This window comes from Megalobrama amblycephala, linkage group LG1 (genome assembly GCF_018812025.1).
Source record: "Megalobrama amblycephala isolate DHTTF-2021 linkage group LG1, ASM1881202v1, whole genome shotgun sequence".
In the NCBI taxonomy this organism is placed as follows: Eukaryota; Metazoa; Chordata; class Actinopteri; order Cypriniformes; family Xenocyprididae; genus Megalobrama; species Megalobrama amblycephala.
Window position 1 is genome coordinate 66,870,501 of NC_063044.1, and position 12,609 is coordinate 66,883,109.

At 39.4% G+C, this 12,609-nt stretch overlaps 1 protein-coding gene across 1 annotated transcript in view; it reads left to right on the plus strand.

Annotated features, from left to right (window-relative positions):
• The window catches only part of LOC125280152 (interferon-induced very large GTPase 1-like), a 30,765-nt gene extending 21,301 nt beyond the window's left edge, over positions 1-9,464 (plus strand). The window contains exon 5 of the mRNA XM_048210492.1: positions 3,000-9,464. Coding sequence (XP_048066449.1) covers positions 3,000-7,775 — 4,776 coding nt within the window. The 3' untranslated portion in view covers positions 7,776-9,464. The remainder of the gene's footprint in view (positions 1-2,999) is intronic.
• The last annotated feature ends 3,145 nt before the right edge of the window (positions 9,465-12,609 follow it).

The window sequence follows — 12,609 nt, forward strand, 5'->3', positions numbered from 1 at the left end:
GTGCCTAGACATTTTAAGAATTAGCTGCATTAATAAAACAAAATAAAACTGTATTTAATACAACTTTTCTATTTCATTCATGGTAGGAGAATTAAAGATAGACCCCTTAGAGAGACTGATATGTTCAATGAAAACCAGAAGTCAAAGTTGAAATTCAGTCAGTTGACAAAGGGACATGTCATGTCCCCCGCACTTTCAATAAAACTTAAATTCCAGAGTTGCCAAGTCTGCTTATAAGGCACAATTTGGGGCTTTTTTTCCAAAAAAGCACAGCTCCTGTGCAAAGTCTGGGAGGACGAGGAGCAGGTCTTGCTAGTGGCTCCGTATTGGCCCACTCGGACCTGGTTTTAAGAAGTGACGCTCCTCGCAACAGCACCTCCTTGGCCCATTCCTCTGAGGAAGGACCTTCTGACTCTGAGACGAGGCACCCTCTTGAAACTCCATGTCTGGTCCCTGGATGGGAGGTGGAGGTTCTAAGTGATCTCCCCCAGTCGGTTGTAGACACTATCACTTCCGCTAGAGCTCCTTCTACGACACTGCAAAAAATGCTGTTCTTACTTAGAATTTTTGTCTTGTTTCCAGTCTAAATATCTAAAAATTCTTAGATCAAGAAGCATTTTCTTGACAAGTATAAATTATTTTCTTGTTTTTAGGAAAAATAAATCAAAATTAGGTGAGTTTTTCTTTAAAACAAGCAAAATAATCTGCCAGTGGGGTAAGTAAAATAATCTTAGTCCAAACTGAAAACAAGATTATATATCTTATTTTTGGTTTAAGATAAGATTATTTTACTTACCCCACTGGCAGATTATTTTGCTTGTTTTAAAGAAAAACTCACCTAATTTTGACTTATTTTTCCTAAAAACAAGAAAATAATTTATACTTGTCAAGAAAATGCTTCTTGATCTAAGAATTTTTTAGATATTTAGACTGGAAACAAGACAACAATTCTAAGATCAGCATTTTTTTTGCAGTGGAGGAACCTCTATGTGTTGAAGTTGAACCAACTTCAATTTGATGAAGTTGAACATCAAATTGTGTTCCTCTCACCGAGAGGACCCCTGATCATGTTCAGTCAGGTCTGTGCTTTCCTTCCTGCAAGAGGGCTTGGAGCAAAGGCTGTCTCCCTCCAATCGCACATTACGATGCAGTTGATGGTCTTTGGGAAAGCACGACCTGATCATCAGGTTCCTGAGGGGGGCGAGGAGACTGAATCCACCTCGCCCTCCCGCTATACCCTCTTGGGATCTCTCCCTGGTACTTACATCTCTCCAGGGTCATCCCTTTGAGCCTTTGCAATCAGCTGAGTTAAAAGTACTGTCCCTTAAGACTGTCCTCCTGGTTGCATTGGCCTCGGTTAAGAGGGTAGAGTACCTGCACGTTATCTCGTTATTCTCACGTTATCCAGAGACCCCGCCCCAGATATCTGCCCAAGGTTCCTACCACTCCCTTCAGAGATCAGGTAGTGAACCTGCAAGTGCTGCCTTCGGAGGAGGCAGACCCAGCCCTGGCTTTGCTCTGTCCCATCCGCACTCTGTGCCTGTACATGGATAGGACGTGAAGCTTTAGGACCTCAGATCAGTTCTTTGTCTGTTACGGAGGCTAGCAGAAAGGAAAGGCTGTCTCCAAGCAGAGGATGGCCCACTGGATAGTGGATGCCATCCCCTTGGCTTATCAGTCCCAAGGTGTGCCTTGCCCGCTCGGGTTAAGAGCTCATTCCACTTGTGTGCCTCTTCCAAGTTGTCTCTTTCTAGGCGCTGGCGCATGGTGCCTCGCTGACAGATATCTGTAGAGCTGTGGGCTGGGCGAGACCCAACACGTTCACTAGATTCTATAGCCTTCATGTGGAACTGGTATCTTCCTGTGTACTCGCTTCCAGTAGCCGGTAACACAAAGAATCCATTCTAGTGTTGGCTTGCTATGCCACTCCCGCCCCCTGGGCTGGACACGTGCATCCCTTTTTATTCCAGTCAAGTTCCCCGCTTGGCGAACCCTGTCGAGGTCCTCTGACACCCTTTTCATCTCAGACATTTCGGAGTGTCTGATGCTAGACCAAACATCCATCACCGACATTGATGTTTGGCTGGGTGCCATATGTTGTGACCCCTCCACATTAGTGGTCCCATATGTGTATTGTCCACGGTTAAACTCCCTACGGTAAGCCCGTGTCTTTCCCTTAGCAGAGTCAGCTCTGCTGTCACCTGTCAGATGAGTCTCCCCCTATTCTAGGCTGAAGCCATCCCAGGGACTCCATATGCGTACTGCCCATGGCCAATCCAGATGTTTATTCCCACGTAATTCCTCCCTTGCAGGGTAGGTTGTGGCCTCCACAGCGTCTCCTATGGGTTCGCTTCCCCAGTGTTGTCTAAGTCTTACTGTCTTGTGGAACAGCAGTAGACTCTCCCCCTTCTCCGCTCACTCCCTTCTCTGCCCCCCAGGTGCGCCGGGTGGCTGGAGCTTATGCTGGGTGCTGGAAGGGGTCAGTAACTGTGGTGTTTTATTTGGGATCCCAATTCGTCGGTCACTACTGACGTACGTTGAAGGTGACGTCTCGGTTATGTATGTAACCCTCGTTCCCTGAAGGAGGGAATGGAGACATACGTCCCGTTGCCCCAGTTTTCTTGCCTTTGCTGTAGTGCAGACTCAAGGTTGACTCCTCAGTGAAAAACAGAGCGCGATTACATCTGCTTCCCTATTTATACCCTCCTGGCAGGGGCGGTGCACATTATGCAAATATCGCACGCCAATTCCATTGGCTTGTTTAGTTTCACTCTAAGCTGATAGGGCTCTCTGGCGATATCCCAATTCGTCAGTCACTACTGACGTACGTCTCTGTTCCCTCCTTCAGGGAACGAGGGTTACATACGTAACAGAGATGTTTTGTCCAGTACATTGATTGACACTGTCTAAAGTTCAAACTGACAATTCTTTTTCTACAAAAAATAACATTTTAATATATAATGATTCAAATGAATTATTACAAAACATTTTTTTAATAGGGAAAAATCAAAAAGTTTGGAACAACAGGAGTTGGATCAGATCAACACCTACAACAGGAAAAGACTAAAAAACTGAAGCATATATTTCACAGACTTAATCTTGAAGACAGACACCTCAATAAACTGAGAGTTGCAGATGTTCTTCAGATAACCAAACATTCATTACAGTCTCATGAGTCTTGTGCTGAAGAGGAACTGATTCAGACTTTCATACAAAAACTACTTATGATGAACTACAGAGCAAGATGCATTAAAACTAAAGAGACCAATGAACAGAATCACACACAACAAAGAGACAAAGAATCTTTTGAAGATGAGAGTGATATTTTTGATGTTTTTCAAGAGATTCCATTATCAAACAAAGGAATCAGTCAATCTGAGCAAATCCACCCAATGGATGTTCAGATGGCTTTGTTTCATTGTGCTGATGGTTTCCTGAAGCAGCTGATGGCCACTAAATGGTCCCAGTGTCAGTACGCTCTGCCTCTGCTTGTTCCTGATCCATTCACACAACAGATTGAGTTTCCTCTCTGGACATTCAGACAAATCAACAAGAGCTGGAAGATCAGAAACACCAGCAATGAGATCACCAGTCGAATCCAGCTGATCTACAAGGCAGAAACTCCAATGGTGTCTTTCTTTAGGTTTGGATCTGTGTCTTCATCCAAGTCTCAGCTGATGAACAGTTTGATCAATGAGAGACACAACACGTTCTTCCACAGGAACTGCCCAGGCAGCAGCAGAACCAGAGTCCTGATGGATGGAGTGGTGGAGATCGCCTGGTTCTGCCCCTCTGGGAAAAACATGGATAAATTCACTGACTGTGTTGCGTTCTGTAATCTACATGGTGATGCAGGAGACCATGAGAAACAGCTGCAGATCCTCACTGAAATGACCTCAGTCAATGTTGTTCTTCTAACACGACTGGACAGGAATGACAGACATGCAACAAAGATCCAGAACCTGTTCAGAAACAGAAAGCCACTCATTTGCCTTTTTACTGAGGATGAATGTACTGTAACTGAGATGAGGAAAGGAAAATATAAGATTGGTTTGAAAGAAAGGAATCAGTCAGATGTGTCTGAAGAGCTCAGAAAGGTTATAAGTGACTGTCTCCTAGAATCATCTTCTACATTCAGACTTGAAGATGTGTCCAAACACTCAGACATCAGAATAGATGAGGAAGATGATGAAGACTGCAGGAGAGGACGAGAAGCAGCACAGCAGATGATGCGTTTACTAGAGAAGAAAGATCTGATAAAAATCAAAGAATCATTTCTGTCTCATCAGGGGAAACTGTGGCATCAGTGGAGTCAGAAGAACAAAGAACTACATCGACCTCAAGGAAATGAACTAGAAATGGAAATCAGTAATAAACAAACAGAAATGAAGAAAATCCGTCAAAAACAGCATGAATCTGACATCAGTGAGTTCATGAAGCTCTTTATTAAGGAAATGAACTCAAATGCTGCAAAAAAGATCCATTTTCTTAAATGGCTCAGAATCCTCCTGGATGAATATACATCAGCTGATCTTTCTGCTCTACATCACAAGTACAATAAAAAGTGGTCAGCAGTTTTAAAATGTAAAGAGAATCATAAATCTGAACAACTCAAAGCACAACTAAAAGGACTTGAGAGCATATCTGAGGATCTTCAAGCTGCAGCCTTTGGTTTGGAGCACATCATGAGGGAGATCGGTCAGATCTTTGAATCATGTTCATCTGTGAAGAAGAACAAGAAAGACCTGCAGTTTGACTTCTCTTCTCTCCCAAGTATTGCAGCAGAGATGATGATCTCTGGATTTCCACTGGAACTGATGGATGGAGATGCTGCTCATGTACCTGTGATCTGGATCTCTGCTGTTTTAGATGAACTCATCCAGAAACTGGGAGACCAGAGAGTCTTTGTGCTGTCAGTTTTAGGGCTTCAGAGCTCTGGGAAATCCACTATGCTGAATGCCATGTTTGGACTCCAGTTTGCCGTCAGTGCTGGCAGGTGCACCAGAGGAGCTTTCATGCAGCTGGTCAAAGTGTCAGACGAGATGAAAACACAGATGAACTTTGACTATATTCTGGTTGTTGATACTGAGGGTCTTCGTGCTCTAGAACTGGCTGGGAGATCAACTAGAAATCATGACAATGAATTGGCCACATTTGTTGTTGGTCTTGGAAATCTGACATTGATCAACATCTTTGGAGAAAACCCCTCTGAGATGCAAGACATTCTTCAGATTGTTGTTCAGGCCTTCCTGAGGATGAAGAAGGTCAGACTGAATCCCAGCTGTGTGTTTGTGCATCAGAACGTTTCAGATGTCACAGCTGGAGAGAAAAACATGGAGGGAAGGAGACGACTGCAGGTGAAACTGGATGAGATGACTAAACTCGCTGCTAAAGATGAAGTCTGTAATGAAGAACATTTCAGTGACGTCATTAGATTTGATGTTGATAATGATGTGAAGTATTTTGCTCAGCTCTGGGAGGGAAGCCCACCAATGGCACCACCAAACCCAAACTACTGTGAGAATATTCAAGAACTAAAGGAAACTATTATGTCTCATGCTTCAAAATCAGATAGAATGGTGCTGAAAGAATTAAAAGACCGTATTAAAGATCTCTGGGAGGCTTTACTGAATGAACGATTTGTCTTCAGCTTCAGAAATTCTCTGGAGATTTCAGCCTACAGGAAACTGGAGACCGAATACAGCAAGTGGTCCTGGAGTCTTCGCAATGCCATGATGGAAATTGAAAACAAACTACACAACAAAATAGAAAATGAAGCAATTCATGAGGTTGAGGAAACTGATCTACAAAGAGAACTGAAGAAGACAAGAGAAGAAGTGAAAAAATCAATGTCTGAATTCTTTGAGAAAGACACAGATAAAGATATACTGATTCAGTGGAAAACATCATTTGAAATCAAAATCAAAGAGCTTCAGGAAAACATTGTGAGAGAAACAAAGAGGAAATTAAATGAGGTTCTCCAGCAGCGAGTCCTGAAGAAAAAGATTGATTCTCAGAAGACACATCATGAAAACACTCTCTTGGAAAAGAGCAAAGAACTTGCCTTAAAACTCAAAGGCAAAGCAAATGATGAAGAAACACTGAAGAAAGAGTTTGATTTGTTCTGGGAACAGAGTGTGAAGAAGATCATCAGAGACACTCCTGCGATCAGAGACATTGACATAATGAGAGATGTAAAACTCTTTCTCAGTGACATCTATGAGGGTCGTCTCCCTGTAGATCACTGGAGGGAGAGCAGGGATATTTTCACTGTGCCAAGTTATTCAGGTTATGTACAGTTAAAGAAATCCAGTGGATTTACAGGACATTTTAAAAATGCTTACAGATCAGCTAAAGAAAAGTTTGGTTATGCTCTCTCTAATGATGATGAAGCCCAAATAAGATCATTTGTCACAGATGTTGCTCTGCAGACGGACAGAATGATTCAGTCATTTAACATTTCAAAGATGGGCTACAATATCAGCTACATTCAACAATTCACAGATTACATCAAGGCTAGAGAAACAGAACATCAGGAAGAATCAGTGAATTATGTGTTCAAGAATGAGTTCTTCATTGATTTTGTTCTTTCTATCTTTAAGAGAGCAAACACAATGATCACTGACCAATACAGGCTGTTCAGAGAAGCTAATGATCCTGTAATATATGTTGAGAAGAAGAGAAAAGAGTACTATATTATTTTCCAGAAATACTGTCATGGAGCAACATCAGCTGCCATTTTTGGTGTGATCATCTGTCAGAAACTAAAAGAGCCCATTGAGCAGAGTGTCTACAAGAAGACTGCCAGAGATTTAGCAGATGAAATGAGATCAAACTGTGAATCACTGAATGGAAACAGATCAAATCTGGAGAAACACATCCTGAAAACACTTGCAGAAAAGGAGGATTTTATCAAATACATGAACTACATTCATTATCCCAAAGATCACTTCAAGAGATTCATCAGAGATGAAGTCAGTCGGTACATCACTGATAAGTTCAGAGTCAGTGTTTTACCCAAGATGAAGGAGAACATTGAACTCCTGCAGCAGAAGATCATGAAAGCAGCACATGAATCCACTGAACATGTTCAAGAGAACACAGATGTTGGTTTGTGGTTGAAGAGTTTCACACAGAAGATCTCAGATGAGCTGATCTTCTCTGAAAAAGACCTCAGTGGAGTCAAACATGATGATGTTGATGTGAAACTTCTAGAAGATGTGATAAGACACAGACTTCCTGCTATAATGACTCACATTAGCAGGAGATTCAACACAAAGTCATTTCCATCAAAGCTGGACTGTAAGTTCAGACCAGATGAGCTTCTGATTGATCACTTCTGTCAGTGCTGTTGGGTTCAGTGTCCGTTCTGTGGAGTCATTTGCACCAACACCATAGAAAACCATGATGGAGATCACAGTGTTTCTTTCCACAGAGTGGGTGGAGTATGCGGTTTGAAATTCTATGAAACAACAAACTTGAGTGTTTGGATCTGCACAACATCTGTAGCAAGCAGCAATCGAAAATTTTATGATAAGGCTGTGAATAATTTCTTCCTATATAAAGAATACAGAAAAGCAGGAGGAAAATATGCAGACTGGAGCATCACTCCTGATCTCTCTGAACTGCCCTACTCAAAGTGGTTTGTGTGCAGATTCCAAGAAGATCTGGAAAAATACTACAAGAAAACATTTGAGGGGAGTGGTGAGATCCCAAAGGAATGGAGAGAATACTCAAAAGAGGAGGCTATTAAGAGTTTGGATAAATACATGTAACGGAGCAGATAGATAATGAGACTCTTGCGTCTCCACTCAGATTCAGATCACAGTCAGGAATGAGTTTCACTGACATTCATCAGTGAATCTGAGCTCATCTACACCTCAGAAAATTAGAGCTTCATCAAATACACCAGAAGAAAGTTAGACAAAATTCAGTTCCTAACAACATGTCAAATTATTAAAACAACATATTTCTAGACATTGATAAAGCTCAAAATGATTTATATTTTATTACTAATTAAAGCAGCTTATTCTCTATTATGAATCAAAAAAGATCTATGATAAGGATATTAATGAAAGATTGTTGATGATATATGATTGAACTGCCTATATAGATGTGTTTGTTAAAGCTAAGTGCTATAATCAGATGGTTGGAGGAAAGTGTGAGAAATAAACAGCTGTGTGAATCAACTATCTCAGATCTGTCAATCTGATTTATATGAAAATCACTCCAGTGGAAACATACTTCACTCCACACAAATAATGTCAACATCACTGAGGACACATCATGGATTTATCTGTTTAAAGACCTTGCCCTTATATCCTTTATACACTCATATTATGTGAAACTTTATTTTGACTTTAGGAAATGATGAAAACTTGAAGATATCTATATCAGATTTTCATATTCTGACAGTACTGTATTTCAGTCATTACTAAAAATTACTTAAGACATTACTAAAACATATCTCATAAAAAAATGTTTATTACACAAAACTGTGATTGATGCTCCATGATATTTTAAAGTGAATTATTACTTTAATTTCTGTAAACAAACTGACATTGAGACACACAGATGTCTGTAAAGCTGTTTTGAAATTATATGTATTGTAAAAACAATAATGCATGATATTTAAAGTCTGTCTCCTTACATTCACACTGTTTTGAAGAATTTATTCATTCACAGTGAAAAGATTCAGGTTTTACTTAATCTAGACAAGACAGTATTTCACTAGTTTCTATTTCCTGGAAATACACACTGGTGTTAAAAGTATTCACATTCATTACTCAAGTAGAAGTACTAGGGTTCAAAAATACTTCTGTAGAAGTTGAAGTTTTAACTCAAGCTTTTTAATCAAGTAAAAGTGTAAAAGTACTGGTTTCAAAACTACTGAAGGTATAAAAGTAAAAGTAATGCAAGGAAAAAATGCCATTAAGGACAAAAGCTTAGGCTGTGCCACAGGGGCCTATTGTGCACTATCCCACCTCCTTAAAACAACATTTTTCTAAAGGCCATAATGACTATAATGTTATATTAAAATGTTAATGTTGAAAAATTTGGGATGCACTAGGCTACCTGTTTCAGCTGCATATATGCCCACTGAAAATGAACGCATTTTAGTACAATGCAAATACATTAAAGCACCATATATGTGTACTACTGAGCATTAACATGCGTTAAAATATGATGAAAGATATGATGACTAGTTGCCTATAAGTATTGTAATGGTGCAACAAGTCAAACTTCAGAGGCATGTCATCAATGACCTTTATTGGAATGTAAATGTACATCCAAGCTTAGCTGCAGGAATCTGTGAGGGCAATGAACAAGAAAAATGTGGGTAGTTTTGGTGTACCCAGGCTTAGTAACAATCAGGGCTTGACATTAAAGGTACAATATGTAATCATTTTGTCTGCTAGAGGTCGCTAGAGGCCTATTCAAAACAAAGGCGTAGCTTGATGATGCCAAGTTTGAGTGCGGAATCTTGGGACATGTGGTCTCCACCTCAGTGGACGGTGGAAAAGAATTGGGATAGGACTCGGGAAGAAATCATGTTCATGGATGTGATTATTAACGTTTCTGTGGAGCTGAACGAGGAGCTGGAGCGATTGATCAACACTCACCTCACGAGCAGCGGGACTTTTATTATGACACAGTCGCCGGCGCCGCTTCCGCTTTTCCGGTCATGAGTATGAGGAAACACAGCTCTGTTTATCATATTAGATCCATTTGAGAGTGTTGAAAATGATGTTATAACGTTACTCTGTGCGTTCGCTCGGCAGCTGCTGTGAGACACTGTTACACACTGCAGTAAGATAGATCGATTTTACAATATCATATTAAATGCTGGATGGCTTGTGTTGATAAATGGCATGAAATTAATTAATTAAAGTATTGTATGATGGAGAAAATGCTGTATTACTGTTACTAAAAATAAAGCTGCATCTGATTATGCTATGTTAGCTACTTCACACAATAGTGTTTTTCTCTGAGGCGTGGTAAAGCATGGTACTCGCAAAAAATCAAGAAAATTAGATTTAAACAATAAGACTAAACGTGTTGAGCTATATAACAACAATTTGTTTTCTGTCCATAAATATATCAAATATTTATTTACTGGTCTGCTGGAGTTTGTTGGATAGGTGTGATACCCCTGTTGGCGTTGGTCGGATTCTGTTTTTACCAGACTGAACAGTTAAAAAAAATAAAACACATAAAAGGTACAATAGTCCATGGTGAAATCCATGCCATTCAGCAAGAACAGCTGCTCCACTTCACCAAAAGAGAGGTATAACCACCATGAGAGTTTCATTTTAAATTAATTTGTTTTGGCTTGTTTAGCTACATAGTTGTATAGGACTATGGGTAGCATAAATAAAAAGTGTTGCGCTAAAAAAAGTAAAAAAAAAATAAATTAAAAAAAACAGCGTATACACTAATTTATACAAACGTCTCTTTACCGAACTACCTACTGTAGCTTAATTTGTGGAGGACGAAGAGAAAGCACACGTTTGATGAATGAGCCAGTAGTAGAGAAATAATAACTTTTAAGAAATAATCTTTTTTGAGTAATGACCCCCAACACATTTGCTGGAGTGTGACGTGATTTGTGACGTGCAGGTGCGATGGATCGTGGACAAACCAGTGTGTCAGAATCAATCAGATCGAAGTTTATACTTCTCATCCAACCACAATCAAATTCACTCTATCCGGATGTCGCGATTTATTTGGATATTTTTTTTTTCTTTTTGGACCCACTTTATATTAAGTGGCCTTAACTACTATGTACTTACATTTAAATTAATCATTTGATACAATGCACTTATTGTGTAGATACATGTTTTTACATTGTACTTATATTTTAAAAACACCTGTATGTAATTACATCTGTAATTAATTTCTCTAATTACATTTAATTACACTGTTGACCCATCCCTTAACTCTTACCCCCTACCCTTAAACCTACCCATACCACCAAAGCTTTCCCTAACCTTACCCGTATCCACCTCAATAGCAGCAAAAGTGTTTTGTAATTCAATATGAACCCAATAAGTACACTGTACTTATTTTTTTGATGTACATAGTAGTTAAGGCCACTTAATATAAAGTGGGACCTTCTTTTTTTTTTCCTTCAAGCCGGAATGAAAACAAGCCGAAATGAAACAGGAGTAACGAGGCTATTTTTAAAATGTAAGAAGTAGAAAGTATAGATAATTGCGTGAAAATGTAAGGAGTAGAAGTAAAAAGTCGGCTGAAAAATAATTATTCCAGTAAAGTATAGATGCATAACCTGATATTGCTGAGTTCAACATGTTCCTGGGTCAACATTTTTGTTGATCCTGGAACAACATTCAGATCAGACAGATTTGAGGGACAAGTTTACAGATTATGTCAAATTTAGGCTTAAAATCATGAATTGGTGCTTCTACATCAGTGTTACTCATCTATCATTTCCCTCTGATTTTTGGGATAACTTATGGGTAGGTTTAGGTTTAGGGGTAGGAATAGGGTTAAGACTAAATTTTCACACTAAAATGTTGTTCCAGGATCAACAAAATATGTTGACCCAGGAACGCATCTAACTCAGCAATATCAGGATGTGCAGTACAGATACCCGAAATTTCTACTTAAGTAACAAAGTATTTGTACTAGACTACGTTCAAAAGAGTTCCAATCAGAGAGGGAGAGAGATATGCTAATTAGATCCAACGGGGGGTGCTAGATCTGTACTCGAACTCTCAGTGATGTCCTTTGAACTTCCACTTTCAACAGGACACAAAAACACAACAGGACACAAAAACACAACACGAATCTGACAAGAGAAATTGTGTTATATACACTGCATTCCAAATTATTATGCAAGTGACATATCAGTTAGATTTCAGTAGAATAAACATTCAGATTTTAGTTTTTTTAAGAAAATGTTTGTTTGTATGGTATTTATCCATGTCTTTTTAGATAACTGCTATCAATCTCAGACAAAAGAATTTGCCAGGTCTATGGAAACCCTACTTAGAGGTTGTTCCACATTATTAATCAAGTCACAGTTCTCATGCAATATGGGGAGGAAGAAAGATCTTTCTGAAGATGAAAAGCATGAAATGGTGCAATGTTGTGCAAAAGGCATGGAAACAACTAATATTGTGTGAAACTGAATAGAAATTATCAAATTATCATAAGATTTGTGAGTGAATTAGAACACAGCAGAACTCGGTCAGATAAAGGCTTATTAATGAAAGTTCCTGTGAAAAAAATTAATTAATTGCATTAAACTGGCAGCTATAAAAAAGTGAGTGTTGAGCAGCAAACAGGTATTTGAAGCTGCTGGTGTCTCTAGAGTCTCAAGAAGCTCTCCATGCAGGCTGGCAGTTGTGCGTAAAGATGCATTTCAGCCACCACTAACCAAACTTCACAAAGAGAAACATTTACAGTGGGTGTAGAAATACATTTTCAAACACTTTTATTGCTGTGGTGTTTTTTGCAGCATGGGATAGTGCATAGTGCATTGTATTTCAGAAGACACTATCCTCCTTTTTATACCATAGCTGAAAATGGCCAATTATGAACTCCACATATCTTGCAAAAGTCATTTTAATACCCTCCATCTCA